Source organism: Rhinoraja longicauda, chromosome 24 (assembly GCF_053455715.1).
Source record: "Rhinoraja longicauda isolate Sanriku21f chromosome 24, sRhiLon1.1, whole genome shotgun sequence".
Lineage (NCBI taxonomy): Eukaryota > Metazoa > Chordata > Chondrichthyes > Rajiformes > Arhynchobatidae > Rhinoraja > Rhinoraja longicauda.
The window spans coordinates 34,409,799-34,425,637 of NC_135976.1; the positions used below are offsets into that span (position 1 = coordinate 34,409,799).

The 15,839-nt window shown below is 51.2% G+C and overlaps 1 protein-coding gene across 1 annotated transcript in view; it reads left to right on the plus strand.

Annotated features, from left to right (window-relative positions):
- Positions 1 to 4,419: 4,419 nt before the first annotated feature.
- Positions 4,420 to 15,839, plus strand: part of LOC144605243 (plasma membrane calcium-transporting ATPase 4-like) — a 91,466-nt gene continuing 80,046 nt past the window's right edge. The window contains exon 1 of the mRNA XM_078420339.1: positions 4,420 to 4,915. Within this exon, the coding sequence (XP_078276465.1) occupies positions 4,720 to 4,915 (196 nt within the window). The 5' untranslated portion in view covers positions 4,420 to 4,719. The remainder of the gene's footprint in view (positions 4,916 to 15,839) is intronic.

Sequence of the window (15,839 nt, forward strand, 5' to 3'; positions counted from 1 at the left end):
TGGGCACGTTGGGCCGAAGGGCCTGTTTCCACACCGTATCACTCTAAAAGATCAGTTTATCTAAGGTAGACACAAAATGCTGGGGTAACTCAGCGGGTCAGGCAGCGTCTCTGGAGAGAAGGAATGGGCGAGACCCTTCTTCAGACCCGAAAGGGAACGGAAACTCGACCCGAAACGTCGCCCGTTCCTTCTCTCCGGAGATGCTGAGTTACTCCAGTATTTTGTGTCTACCTTCGATTTAAAGCAGCAACTGCAGTTCTTTCCTGCTTCATGTTGGGCACGGACATCGTGGGCCGAAGGGCCTGTTCCTGTGCTGTACTGTTCTTGCTTCTATGCTCTTAACGTAGGAAACCTTGCAAACTACATTTGCCTTCTTGACGTTGCTGAGGCGCTGCGATCTTCCCAGCGTGTGATCACGTGGGGAACCATGCAAAGTCAGCCACCCCTGGCCACACCTGATCGCTGGTGTGATTTTTAATTAGCATTTCATTTTGGAAAGTGTCACACGCCTCATTTTGAAGGAAGCAAATTATTTTTTTTGCAGTAGCTGTTCCTGCGTTTGCACACGGACTGTAGCGGCACTTGGGGCTGAGTTGGTCTTTCAAGGGGAGTTCAAAGTTCAGCAGATGGATCCTCGCATTAGTGATCAGCTGATTTGGAACTGGCCGTGTGTGTGTGTGTCTCTGCGTGTGTGTCTGTGTCTCTGCGTGTGTGTGTGTGTGTCTCTGCGTGTGTGTCTGTGTCTCTGCGTGTGTGTGTGTGTCTCTGCGTGTCTGTGTCTCTGCGTGTGTGTGTGTGTGTCTCTGCGTGTGTGTCTGTGTCTCTGCGTGTGTGTGTGTGTCTCTGCGTGTGTGTGTCTCTGCGTGTGTGTCTGTGTCTCTGCGTGTGTGTCTGTGTCTCTGCGTGTGTGTCTGTGTCTCTGCGTGTGTGTCTGTGTCTCTGCGTGTGTGTCTGTGTCTCTGCGTGTGTGTGTGTGTGTCTCTGCGTGTGTGTGTCTCTGCGTGTGTGTCTGTGTCTCTGCGTGTGTGTCTGTGTCTGCGTGTGTGTCTCTCTCTCTGTCTCTCTGTCTCTGTGTTAGTGTGTGTCTCTCAGTATGTCTGTGTGTGTGTCTGCCTGTGTGTTTGGCTGTGTACATGTGTGTGTGTCTGTTTGTGCGCCTGTGTCTGTCTTTGTGTGTATGTGTCTCTGTCAACGTGTGTGTGTCTACAGTATGTCTTTGTGTGTGTGTCTGTTTCCGTGTGTGTGTGTGTGCGTGCCTGTGTGTGTCTCTGTGCATGTCTGCCTGCCTATGTGTGTGTGTGTGCATGTGTATATGTCTGGGTGTGTGTGTGTGCGCGCGGCTGTGTATGGCTGCGTGCGTGTGTGTGTGTGCAGCTGTGTGTGTGTGTGTGTGCGCGTGTGTGTATGTGCATGTGTGTGCATGCGTGTGTGTGCGTGTGTGTGTGCAGCTGTGTGTGTGTGTTTGTGCATGTGTGTGTGCAGGACTGTGTGTGTGTGTGTGCACGTGTGTGTGTGCAAGACTGTGTGTGTGTGTGTGTGTGCACGTGTGTGTGTGTGCACGTGTGTGTGTGCAAGACTGTGTGTGTGTGTGTGTGCACGTGTGTGTGTGCACGTCTGTGTGTGTGCACGTGTGTGTGCAAGACTGTGTGTGTGTGTGCACGTGTGCGTGCGTGCGTGTGCATGTGTGTGTGCGTGTGTGTGTGTGTGTGTGCCTGTCTGCCTGTGTTTGGTTACAGTACACAGGCTGTGTACAACCTGGCTCTATTTACTCAACAAATGACAGCCAGACCTTCAAGTGGATTTTTCTTTACTAGCAGGAAATGTGTCTGTGAAGGGTGAGTGGAGGTGGCACCTGACAACGCAGGGGTCTTCAGCACCAGGCTGTTTACAAATGCTGGGCAGGGTAACACAGCTTGCAGCTGCCCACTCCCACACGTCTGAAGAAGGGTCTCGACCCGAAACGCCACCCACTCCTACTCTCCAGAGATGCTGCCTGACCCGCTGAGTTACTCCAGCACTTTGTGCCTATCTTCGGTCTAAACTGGCACCTATAGTTACTTCTTACACACTCCAACACGTGTGCGTGTGTGTGTGTGAGCTCGCCAATTTGGCCGTGTTGTCTGGAGGAAAGTGGGCTTGTGAGGTGCCCATAGCTGTCATAAGCTGTTGGATGGACAAATTAACTGTGTTTTAAGCAGCCATGATCACATTGAATGGCGGTGCTGGCTCGAAGGGCCGAATGGCCTCCTCCTGCACCTATTGTCTATAACTGCAGATGCTGGTACAAATCGAAGGTATTTACTCACAAAATGCTGGAGTAACTCAGCAGGTCAGGCAGCATCTCAGGAGAGAAGGAATGGGTGACGTTTCTGGTCATAGAAACATAGAAAATAGGTGCAGGATTAGGCCATTCGGCCCTTCGAGCCTGCACCGCCATTCAATATGATCATGGCTGATCATCCAACTCAGTATCCCGTACCTGCCTTCTCTCCATACCCCCTGATCCCTTTAGCCACAAGGGCCACATCTAACTCCCTCTTAAATATAGCCAATGAACTGGCCTCAACTACCTTCTGTGGCAGAGAATTCCACAGATTCACCACTCTCTGTGTGAAGAAATGTTTTCTCATCTCGGTCCTAAAAGACTTCCCCCTTATCCTTAAACTGTGACCCCTGGTTCTGGACTTCCCCAACACCGGGAACAATCTTCCCGCATCTAGCCTGTCCAACCCCTTAAGAATTTTATATGTTTCAATAAGATCCCGTCTCAGTCTTCTAAATTCCAGCGAGTACAAGCCGAGTCTATCCTGTCTTCATATGAAAGTCCTGCCATCCCAGAGATCAATCTAGTGAACCTTCTCTGTACTCCCTCTATGGCAAGAATGTCTTTCCTCAGATTAGGAGACCAAAACTGTACGCAATACTCCAGGTGTGGTCTCACCAATGCCCCGTACAACTGCAGCAGAACCTCCCTTCTTCAGACTGATGTCAGGGGGGCGGGACAAAGGAAGGATATAGGTGGAGACAGGAAGATAGAGGGAGATCTGGGAAGGAGGAGGGGAAGGGAGGGACAGAGGAACTATCTAAAGTTGGAGAAGTCGATGTTCATACCACTGGGCTGCAAACTGCCCAGGCGAAATATGAGGTGCTGTTCCTCCAATTTCCGGTGGGTCTCACTATGGCACTGGAGGAGGCCCATGACAGAAAGGTCAGACTGGGAATGGGAGGGGGAGTTGAAGTGCTCAGCCACCGGGAGATCAGTTTGGCCAACGCGGACCGAGTGCAGGTGTTGAGCGAAGCGATCGCCGAGCCTGCGCTTGGTTTCGCCGATGTAAATAAGTTGACGTCTGGAGCAGCGGATGCAATAGATGAGGTTGGAGGAGGTGCAGGTGAACCTTTGTCTCACCTGGAAAGACTGTTTGGGAACCTCTGTCTGTGTAGAGAGAGAGGGTGTGTTCTCTGGGCTTTTGTTGATAACAGCCCAACCTGTGTGTGTGTCTATCTGTGCGCACCCTACCTTCTATGTTGATTGCTGAGTCACGTTGATCGCTGAATACTAAACTGTTTCCTTGACATTCAAAGCAATCAATCGTTACTCAAAATAGACTGAACTAAATGTTTAAAGGTTTGTACCAAGAGAGCCGTAGCAAAAGACTCCTTCAATACAGTAAGTGCTAGACTTTAGACTTGTGGACTCTTGAGATACAACAGGCCCTCGGCCTACCAAGTCCGCACTGACCTGCCATCACCCAGTACACTCGTTCTATCCGACACACTCTTTATAGAAGCCAATTAACCTACAAACCTGTACGTTGTTGGAGTGTGGGAGGAAACCGGAGCGCCCGGAGAAAACCCACACAGGTCACGGGGGGAACGTACAAACTGCGTACAGACGGCGCCCGTAGTCGGGATCGAACCCGGGTCTCCGGCGCTGTGGGTCGGCAACTCTACCGCCGCGCCACCGTATTGTCCACACACATAGAAACATCGAAAATAGGTGTAGACTGTGTGGCCCCTGGTTCTGGACTCACCCAACATTGCGAACATTTTTCCTGCATCTAGCTTGTCCAGTCCTTTTATAATTTTACACGTTTCTATAAGATTCTATGACGATTGAGAATGATCAGCCATGATCACATTGGATGGTTCAGTCTGAAGAAGGGTCTCGACCCGAAACGCCCATTCCTTCTCTCCTGAGATGCTGCCTGACCTGCTCAGTTACTCCAGCATTTTGTGAATAAATACCTTCGATTTGTACCAGCACCTGCAGTTATTTTCTTATGCATTGGATGGTGGCGCTGGCTCGAAGGGCCGAATGGCCTCCTCCTGCACCTATTGTCTATTGTCTAAGATCCCCTGTAAGTTTCACACGGTGAACTTCAACCAGTCTAACTGCTTTGGTCTTTTCTTTCAGACTTTCAGTGGGGGCGTCCTGGTCGGGGAGACATGAAAGAGAAGAAGCTGGTGGGTCATTGGTAGTCTGCCGGCCGTGTAGCATGGATATCCTTCTTCCGATGTCTTCTTCGACTGCAGAAGTTGGACCCTGCTGATGTGGACACGGCTGCAGCCAAGCAGCACAGAAGCCAGTCTGAGATCTGCGGACCCTGGTCGGTGAGAGACCGGTCGGTGGTTCCTGACTAGCGGACTAGCTCCAAACTTTCAGACCTCTGCGCCCCCTGTGACTTTCTGACATCCGAGGACAAAACAAAACAGACAAAAATGACTAACAACGCCTCGGGCCACCACCCCGGCAACTCGGTCGCCGAGGGCAGCCATGAGGGCGAGTTCGGCTGCACGGTGGCTGACCTGCGATCACTCATGGAGCTGCGATCCGGAGAAGCGGTCAACAAAATCCACGAAACCTACGGCGATGTGCAGGACATCTGTCGAAGGTTGAAAACGTCTCCAGTAGAAGGTAGGTCTCGCGGGACCGGGACAAGGGTTATGTCTTCACTTCAAATTTGAGGAAGGATATTCTTGCTATTGAGGTTATCCACTTTGGTGGTAAGAATAGGAAGGCAGAGTATTATCTGAATGGTGTCAAGTTAGGAAAAGGGGACGTACAACAAGATCTGGGTGTCCTAGTGCATCTGTCACTGAAAGGAAGCATGCAGGTACAGCAGGCAGTGAAGAAAGCCAATGGAATGTTGGCCTTCATAACAAGAGGAGTAAAGAGGTCCTTCTGCAGTTGTACAGGGCCCTCGTGAGACCACACCTGGAGTACTGTGTGCAGTTTTCGTCTCCAGATTTGAGGAAGGATATTATTGCTATTGAGGGCGTGCAGCGTAGCTTTACTAAGTAGCGGGAGGAGGCCATTCGGCCCTTCGAGCCAGCACCACCATTTAATGTGATCATGGCTGATCATTCTCAATCAGTACCCCGTTCCTACCTTCTCCCCATACCCCCTGACACCGCTATCCTTAAGAGCTCTATCTAGCTCTCTCTTTAATGCATTCAGAGAATTGGCCTCCACTGCCTTCTGAGGCAGAGAATTCCACAGATTCACAACTCTCTGACTGAAAAAGGTTTTTCCTCATCTCAGTTCTAAATGGCCTACCCCTTATTCTTAAACTGTGGCCCCTGGTTCTGGACCCCCCCAACATTGGGAACATGTTTCCTGCCTCTAACGTGTCCAACCCCTTAATAATCTTATACGTTTCGATAAGATCCCCTCTCATCCTTCTAAATTCCAGTGTATACAAGCCTAGTTGGCAAGTTGGCAACCCTAGTTGTTGATGTTAAACGTCACAGAGAGATGGGAGTGAGTGAATGCGTCACAACGAGCTTTGTCACCAAAGCGGAGGGCTATAGATGGTGAGATCTGAGACTCGACCAACGTTCTGAAAGTTCTCAAGTCTGCACCCATTCCGTTGAAGAGAGATTTTTTGTTTTAGAGATACAGCGCCGAAACAGGCCCTTCGGACCACCGCGTCCGCGCCGACCAGCGATCCCCGCACACTAACACTATCCTACACACACCAGGGACAATTTGCACTTATACCAAGTCAATCAACCTACAAACCTGCACGTCTTTGGAGTGTGGGAGGAAACCGGGAGATCTCGGAGAAAAACCCACGCGGGTCACGGGGAGAACGTACGAACTCCGTACAGACGGCGCCCGTAGTCGGGATCGAACCCGGGTCTCCGGCGCTGCATTCGCTGTAAGGCGGCAACTCTACCGCTGCGCCATCGTGACTGCCAAAAAACATTGGGCACCAATCTACACGGTTCCCATTCCACTGATTACCCGCAAATCCCAGATTAATTTAATTATTTCAATTTAAATTCCCCAGCTGCCGTTGCTGTGATTTAAAATTTCTTCTGAATTGGGAAATGGAGGGATAAAGGGGTTTTAAAATGCGAGGGTACGAGGAGGGGGGAAGACTTAGAGCGGTGCGGTGGTAGAACCGCTGCCTCATGGCGCCAGAGACCCCGGTTCAATCCTGAGCTCGGGTGCTGTCTGTGTGGAGTTTGCACGTTCTCCCCGTGACCGCATGACCTTCCTCCGGGTGCTCTGGTTTCCTCCCACGCTCCAAAGACGTGCGTGGTTTGTAGGTTAATTCCCCTCCCCCCCCCCCTCTGTAAATTGCCCCCTTAGTGTGTGAGAGAGTGGGATAACCTAGAACTAGTGTGTGAACGGGTGACCGATGGTCGGCGTGGAGCCGATGGGCCGAAGGGCCTGTGTCCGTGCTGTAACATTCAATTCATCCATAAAATGCAGAAATTTTAAATCACAGTGGATAAGTGTGGATAAGTGTGAGGTTATCCACTTTGGTGGTAAGAATAGGAAGGCAGAGTATTATCTGAATGGTGTCAAGTTAGGAAAAGGGGACGTACAACGAGATCTGGGTGTCCAAGTGCATCAGTCACTGAAAGGAAGCATGCAGGTACAGCAGGCAGTGAAGAAAGCCAATGGAATGTTGGCCTTCATAACAAGAGGAGTTGAGTAGAGGAGCAAAGAGGTCCTTCTGCAGTGGTACAGGGCCCTAGTGAGACCGCACCTGGAGCACTGTGTGCAGTTTTGGTCTCCAAATTTGAGGAAGGATATTCTTGCTATTGAGGGCGTGCAGCGTAGGTTTACTAGGTTAATTCCCGGAATGGCGGGACTATCATATGTTGAAAGACTGGAGCGACTAGGCTTGTATACACTGGAATTTAGAAGGATGAGAGGAGATGTTATCGAAACGTATAAGATTATTAAGGGGTTGGACACGTTGGAGCAGGAAACATGTTCCCAATGTTGGGGGAGTCCAGAACCAGGGGCCACAGTTTAAGAATAAGGGGTCGGCCATTTAGAAGGGAGATGAGGAAAAACTTTTTCAGTCAGAGAGTTGTAAATCTGTGGAATTCTCTGCCTCAGAAGGCAGTGGAGGCCAATTCTCTGAATTCATTCGAGAGAGAGCTAGATAGAGCTCTTAAGGATAGCGGAGTCAGGGGGTATGGGGAGAAGGCAGGAACGGGGTACTGATTGAGAATGATCAGCCATGATCACATTGAATGGCGGTCCTGGCTCGAAGGGCCGAATTGCCTCCTCCTGCATCAGTTCTCCCATCCTTTGAAAAAAATCTTCTCAAACCTTAGCTGTTCTTTGTGTAGGAAAAAAACCCTGCAGATGCTGGTTTAGATCGAAGGTAGACACAAAATGCTGGAGTAACTCAGCGGGGCAGGCAGCATCTCGGGAGAGAAGGAATGGGTGACGTTTCAGAACGAGACCCTTCTTCAGACTGATGTCAGGGGAGGGGGTGGGACATTTGGCCCGAAACGTCACCCATCCCTTCTCTCCCGAGATGCTGCCTGACCCGCTGAGTTACTCCAGCATTTTGTGCCGACTCTTAACTGTTCTTTATGGGACTTGCTCCCTGAATTATCTGCCAATTCATTCAGCTGAACTTTTTAATAACTTTTACAACACTGCTCAAGGCATGAGCTAAGTGTACCCTGGATAAAGTTGTAATAGACTCGTCTCTCAGGACTTGTTTCACTGTGTGATGTGATGGTGTATCCACTTACGCCTCAGGCGAAGGGAATGGAGAATATACCACCATCTATTCTTGTGAATCTGTGGAATTCTCTGCCACAGAAGGCAGTGGAGGCCAATTCACTGGATGCATTCAAGAGAGAGTTAGATTTAGCTCTTTGGGCTAACGGAATCAAGGGATATGGGGAGAAAGCAGGAACGGGGTACTGATTGTGGATGATCAGCTATGATCATATTGAATGGCGTTGCTGGCTCGAAGGGCCGAATGGCCTATTCCTGCACCTATTTTCTATGTTTCGATTTCACAAAGGGCTTTATTTTAGTTTATTACAAGAGTCAGGTGTCCGGTCTTGCCAAGACTAGAGGGTGTGAGCTACAGGGAGAGGTTGAGCAGGCTGGGACTATTCCTTGGAGCGCAGGAGGATGAGGGGTGATCTTATAGAGGTGTACAAAATCATGAGAGGAATAGACCGGGTAGATGCACAGAGTCTCTTGCCCAGAGTAGGGGAATCGAGGAGCAGAGGACATAGGTTCAAGATGAAGGGGAATAGATTTAATAGGAATCTGAGGGGTAACTTTTTCATACAGAGGGTGGTGGGTGTATGGAACGAGCTGCCAGAGGAGGTAGTTGAGGCAGGGACTATCCCAACGTTTAAGAAACAGTTAGACAGGTACATGGATAGGACAGGTTTGGAAGGATATGGGCCAGCAGGCGGTGAAGAAAGTGAATGGTATTTTGGCATTCATAGCAAGAGGATTTGAGTATAGGAGCAGGGAGGTTCTGCTGCAGTTGTACAGGGCCTTGGTGAGATCGCACCTGGAGTATTGTGTACAGTTTTGGTCTCCTTATCTGAGGTAAGACATTCTAGCCTTAGAGGGAGTACAGAGAAGGTTCTCCAGATTGATCCCTGGGATGGCAGGACTTTCATATGAGGAAAGACTGGATAGACTCGGCTTGTACTCGCTGGAATTTAGAAGACTGAGGGGGATCTTACTGAAACATATAAAATTCTAAGGGGTTGGAGAGGCTAGATGCGGGAAGATTGTTCCCGATGTTGGAGAAGTCCAGAACCAGGGGTCACAGCTTAAGGATAAGGGGGAAGTCTTTTAGGACCGAGATGAGAAAACATTTCTTCACACAGAGAGTGGTGAGTCTGTGGAATTCTCTGCCACAGAAGGTAGTTGAGGCCAGTTCATTGGCTATATTTAAGAGGGAGTTAGATGTGGCCCTTGTGGCTAAAGGGATCAGGGGGTATGGAGAGAAGGCAGGTGCAGGTTACTGAGCTGGATGATCAGCATCTGGTTATTTTCTTATATAGCCATGATCATATTGAATGGCAGTGCAGGCTCGAAGGGCCGAATGGCCTACTCCTGCACCTGTTTCTAAATGCTGGAAGGTGGGTCTGAAGAAGGGTCTCGACCCGTAAAGTAACCCATTCCTTCTCTCCTGAGATGCTGCCTGACCGGCTGAGTTACTCCAGCATTTTGTGAACAAATACCTTCGATTTGTACCAACATCTGCAGTTATTTTCTTACACTAGTGTAGATGGGACATGTTGGCCGGTGTGGGCAAGTTGGGCCGAAGGGCCTGTTTCCACACTGTATCATTCTAAGACTCTATAACATCATGGGGACTGCACGGTGGCACAGCGGTAGAGTTGCAGCCTCACAGCTCCAGAGACCCGGGTTCGATCCCGACTGCGGGCGCTGTCTGTACGGAGTTTGTACGTTCTCCCCGTGACCTGCGTGGGTTTTTTTTCCGGTTTCCTCCCACACTCCAAAGACCTGCAGGTTCGAAGGTTAATTGGCTTCGGTAAATTGTCCCTAGTGTGTGTGCAGGATAGTGCTCGTGTGTGCAGGGATCGCTGGTCGGCACGGACTCGGTGGGCCGAAGGGCCTGTTTCTGCGCTGTATCTCTGACGTCTAAAGTCTGAAAGTCTCATTGCGTTTTACTTACTACAAATGGTCGCTCTGAAAAGTGTATTAAAGGTAAGCTTTGAGTGGTGTGTTTAGCAAATGTGCTGAAGTGTGTGTGTATCGTCAACATGAGAAGTGGATTCCACCTTTCAGCTGAAGCGTGTAAATTCACATGAATGGAAATAATCTTGACTTTAGAAAAAAATCTGGTCTGCTGCCAATCTAGGAATGAACCTGCCATTTAGCGATAGGGTTTGCTTTCGGCTAGGGTTGCCAACTGTCCCGTATTAGCCGGGACGTCCCGTATCTTGGGCTAAATGGGTTTGTCTCGTACAAGACCTGCCCCTTGCCCCCGTATTAGTAGTATAAGAAAATAACTGCAGATGCTGGTACAAATCGAAGGTATTTATTCACGAAATGCTGGAGTAACTCCAAAGACGTACAGGTATGTAGGTTAATTGGCTGGGTAAATGTAAAAATTGTCCCTAGTGGGTGTACGATAATGTTAATGTACGGGGATCACTGGGCGGCACGGACTTGGAGGGCCGAAAAGGCCTGTTTCCGGCTGTAGATATATGATATGATATGAGATAACTCAGCAGGTCAGGCAGCATCTCGGGAGAGAAGGAATGGGTGACGTTTCGGGTCGAGTCTGAATAAGGGTCTCGACCCGAAACGTCACCCATTCCTTCTCTCCTGAGATGCTGCCTGACCTGCTGAGTTACTCCAGCATTTTGTGAATAAATACCCCCGTATTAGTAGGGTTGAAAACTTCCTCACTCCCAAATAAGGGGCAAACGATCCAGATCGTCACTCCAGCACTCTGTCATCGGGGGAGCGGGAGCACGTGGCCGCTGGCTGGGTGAGGTCACGTGGGGAGCGGGGCGCGCCTCACCCAGCCAGCGCCCACGTGACCTCACCCAGCCAGTGCCCCCGCTCCCCCGATGACATTGAGTAACGATCTGGATAGCAAATGTGGGCTTGAAGGTTAATTGGCCTTTGTAAAATGCCCCAAAATGGATTGGTGGCTTTTTGGGTTCCACAGTTTAAGAATAAGGGGTAGGCCATTTAGAACGGAGATGAGGAAAAACTTTTTCAGTCAGAGAGTTGTGAATCTGTGGAATTCTCTGCCTCAGAAGGCAATGGAGGCCAATTCTCTGAATGCATTCTAGAGAGAGCTAGATAGAGCTGTTAAGGATAGCGGAGTCAGGGGGTATGGGGAGAAGGCAGGAACGGGGTACTGATTGAGAATGATCAGCCATGATCACATTGAATGGCGGTGCTGGCTCGAAGGGCCGAATGGCCTCCTCCTGCACCTATTGTCTATTGACCCTTCAGACAATCTGAACCTGATCCATAACGTCGCCTATCCACGTTCTCCACAGATGCTGCCTGACCCGCTGAGTTACTCTAGCACCTTTTGTTTTCTCTTTATTACAAATCGGCCGACATGGAAGACCTATGTATGAGGGCAAATGCTCACAGATGCAAAACATGCATCACTTTTGATACTATCCCCTCACCTGTAGTCGGCACGGTGGCGCAGCAGGTAGAGCTGCTGCCTCACAGCGCCAGGTTCGATCTTGACCTCTGGCGCTGTCTGTGCGGAGTTTGTACGTTCTCCCCGCGACCTGCGTGCGTGGGTTTTCTCCGGGTGCTCCGGTTTCCTCCCGCACTCCAAAGACGTGCGCATTCGGAGGGTAATCGGCCCCCTCTGTAAACTGCCCCTGGTGTTTGGGGACTGGATGGGAAAGTGGGATAACACAGAAACTCCACCTGACCTGCCACTGCCAGCACAATACAGGGAAAGCAAGTGTAGACATGGAATGACACGAATACCAGTATAGGCACGGTGGGCTGAAGGGCCTCCCCTTGCAAGAAGCAATGTGGAGGAGGAAAAGGATTGATCGCTGCTCTGAATTGAAAGACTGGAGCGACTAGGCTTGTATACACTGGAATTGAGAGGGGATCTTATCGAAACGTATAAGATTATTAAGGGGTTGGACACGTTAGAGGCAGGAAACATGTTCCCAATGTTGGGGGAGTCTAGAACCAGGGGCCACAGTTTAAGAATAAGGGGTAGGCCATTTAGAACAGAGATGAGGAAAAACCGTTTCAGTCAGAGAGTTGTGAATCTGTGGAATTCTCTGCCTCAGAGGGCAGTGGAGGCCAATTCTCTGAATACATTCAAGAGAGAGCTTGATAGAGCTCTTAAGGATAGCGGAGTCAGGGGGTATGGGGAGAAGGCAGGAACGGGGTACTGATTGAGAATGATCAGCCATGATCACATTGAATGGCGGTGCTGGCTCGAAGGGCCGAATGGCCTCCTCCTGCACCTATTGTCTATTGTCTATTGTCTAATTGTTCTCATGTGTATCCATTCCTAATCAATTACATAGCTGCCCTTAGCCGAAGTATTGCAATTTTTAATGAGAATATTATTATTGACTGCTGTTTAGTATAGTTTAGAGATGCAGTGCGGAAACAGGCCCTTCGGCCCACTGTGTCTGCACCGACCAGCGATCCCCGCGCACTAACAATACCCCACACACACACACACACACACACTAGGGACAATTTTACATTCGTACCAAGCCGATTAGCCTTCAAACCTGCACGTCTTTGGAGCGTGGGAGGAAACCGTGGTCAGGGTGGAACCCGGGTCTCTGGCGCTGTGAGGCAGCAGCTCTACCCGCTGCGCCACCGTGCCGCCCCACAGCCCTTGACTGCGGTTTCAGAGAGTATTTGATTGGCCTCCTGAGTGAGGACGGAGCACAGCTACTGCTGGTGAAACTCGACACCAGCATTGCAGAGAGACGTTTCCGGCTGCCTCTGTAAAGGTTACCCTGGGCGTGACTATTACTCACACTGGTGTAACGACGGAGGACCGATGACCTTTCTGCTAATTTTAGTGCCACTGTAAGCAGCTCGATCCACACAGCAGATAGACACAAAAAAGCTGGAGTAACTCAGCGGGTTGGGCAGCATCTGTGGAGAACATGGATGGGTGACGTTCCACAGAGTGCTGGAGTAACTCAGCGGGTCAGGCAGCATCTGTGGAGAACATGGATAGGTGATGTTTCACAGAGTGCTGGAGTAACTCAGCGGGTCAGGCAGCATCTGTGGAGAAAGAGAATAGTGTGGCGGCACCCGGGGGCTAGGCCACTCCCTTGGTCATTCCACTCGGCACTCAGTGGACGGGAGGGATTAGGTCACTTCCTGGGTCAGTCCCCTTGGGTCAGGTGGTCTGGGACTATAAAGGGTTTGGGTGTGTCGACTCACGTTATTCTTGAGTGCGGTGTTTGATACCACAGGTAATAAAGTTATTAATTACTCACCTGGCGTCTGGCCTGATTACCGCGGTGACCGCACCCACTACACTGGTGACCCCGACTTTCCCTCGCAAGTCGCGATGGACCAGAACCTGCAACTACCCGACTCTTCCAGTCAACCACAACCACAACCACAACCGCTTTTGGACCTTCCCGCGGACCCTGCCGCCCGCGCCGCTATCCACGCCGTGTCGGTGTGGCTGCCTCCATTGTGGACATCGTGGGGCAGCTGCCGCCTTCTCGGGGTTTCACCTACCTCCTGACAATGGTGGACCGTTTCACGCGGTGGCCGGAGGCAGTTCCACTGCCGGACACGTTTGCCTCTACTTGTGCCCGTGCCTTGGCGGCAAATTGGATTGCCAGATTTGGGGTTCCGCTCCATATTACGTCCGACAGGGGGCCACAATTCACCTCCGAGCTGTGGTCATCCATGGCCCAACTGCTGGGGGTTAACCTGCACCGCACCACAGCGTACCATCCGCAGGCGAACGGCCTGGTGGAGCGTTTCCACCGCCAGCTCAAGGCCGCTCTGAAGGCCCGGCTCGTTGGCCCGGACTGGGTTGACGCGTTGCCGTGGGTTTTACTGGGTGTCCGCACCGCCCCCAAGGAGGACTTGGCCACCTCCTCGGCGGAATTGGTTTACGGGGCTCCGTTGACGGTGACCGGAGAGTTCGTTCCCCCCGCCCAGGGTCAGGCAGAACAGCCCTCAGCCGCCCTGCAACGCCTTCGGGAGACGGTGGGCTCGCTGGCGCCAGTGCCGCCGTCTCGCCACGGTTCGGTGCGGTCACATGTCCCTTCCACCCTGCAGGACTGTCCTTTTGTGTTCCTGCGTCGGGATGCCCACCGGCCACCCCTTCAGCGGCCTTATGAGGGACCGTTCAAAGTGCTTGAGCGGGGCTCTGCCACCTTCATGTTGGACATGGGGGGTCGTCCTGAGACGGTCTCTCTTTCACGGCTGAAGCCGGCGCATGTGGACATTAGCCAGCCGGTGCTACTGGCGCAGCCTCGCCCTCGGGGTCGTCCCGCGTCCCGGCCCTTACCCCCGAAGTTCCCGCGGGTGCCTTCCCCTGGCGGGGTGGTTCTGCTTCCTGCGCCCGCCGTGGCGCGCACACGGGCTGGCCGTTTCGTCCGTCCCCCTGTCCGTTTCGTGCCTTCGGTTCTTGGGGGGGGGGTCCTGTGGCGGCACCCGGGGGCTAGGCCACTCCCTTGGTCATTCCACTCGGCACTCAGTGGACGGGAGGGATTAGGTCACTTCCTGGGTCAGTCCCCTTGGGTCAGGTGGTCTGGGACTATAAAGGGTTTGGGTGTGTCGACTCACGTTATCCTTGAGTGCGGTGTTTGATACCACAGGTAATAAAGTTATTAATTACTCACCTGGCGTCTGACCTGATTACCGCGGTGACCGCACCCACTACAATAGGTGACTTATTCGGTCCGAGACTCTTCTTCAGACTGAGAGTCAGGGGAGAGGGAAACGAGAGATATCGACGGTGATGTAGAACAAATGAATGAAAGATATTCAAAAACGGAACAATGCTAAAGGAAACAGGCCCTTTGTAGCTGTGGGCTCGGTGAAAATGAGTTGCAGACAATGAGACTCAACACGATGACTTTGAAACTAGTACAAGAATGGTCTCGACCCATAACGTCACCCATTCCTTCTCTCCAGAGATGCTGCCTGTCCCGCTGAGTTACTCCAGCTTTTTGTGTCTTATCTTTGGTTTAAACCAGCGTCTGTGGTTCCTTCCTACTCACCTCGAGTCACTCTGCACCTTGCTTAGGATTGGAAACTCAAACTGTGTTGTGCCGTCTCCGAAACATCCCTTGTGTACTGGAGAGCTAAACTGGGAAAACAGGGACCTGGTGTGAAACGTCACCCATACCTTCTCTCCAGAGATGCTGCCTGTCCCGCTGAGTTACTCCAGCATTTTTAGTGTCTATCTTTGTGTGATCGATGGTCAGCGTGGACTCAGAATGATCCCAGGGACGAGTGGGTTAACATGTGATGAGCGTTTGTCAGCACTGGGCCTGCACTCGCTGGAGTTTAGAAGGATGAGGGGGGACCTCATTGAGACTTTTACCGAATAGTGAGCGGCCTGGATAGAGTGGATGTGGAGAGGATGTTTCCACTAGTGGGAGAGTCTAGGACCAGAGGGCACAGCCTCAGAATTAAAGGACAACATCTTTATAAAGGAGATGAGGAGGAATTTCTTTAGTCAGAGGTTGGTGAATCTGTGGAATTCTTTGCCACAGACGGCCGTGGAGGCCACAGGTCAGTGGATATATTTAAGGCAGAGACTGACAGATTCTTGATTAGTGCGGGTGTCAGGGGTGATGGGGAGAAGGCAGGAGAATGGGGTTGGGAGGGAGAGATGGATCAGCCATGATTGAATGGCGGAGTAGACCTGATGGGCCGAGTGGCCTGAATCTGCCCCTATAACTTATGAGCTTGGCTCAGTGGGCCTGTTTCCACGCTGTATCTCTAAACTCTAAAGATGTAGGCACAAAAAAACCCCAGCAAGAGGTTCCTCTGTTACCTCCAGCCTCTTCTGCTGCTTGAATACGTCATATCAACGCAGACACACTTTTTCCTGCTGTAAATTAATCATCAG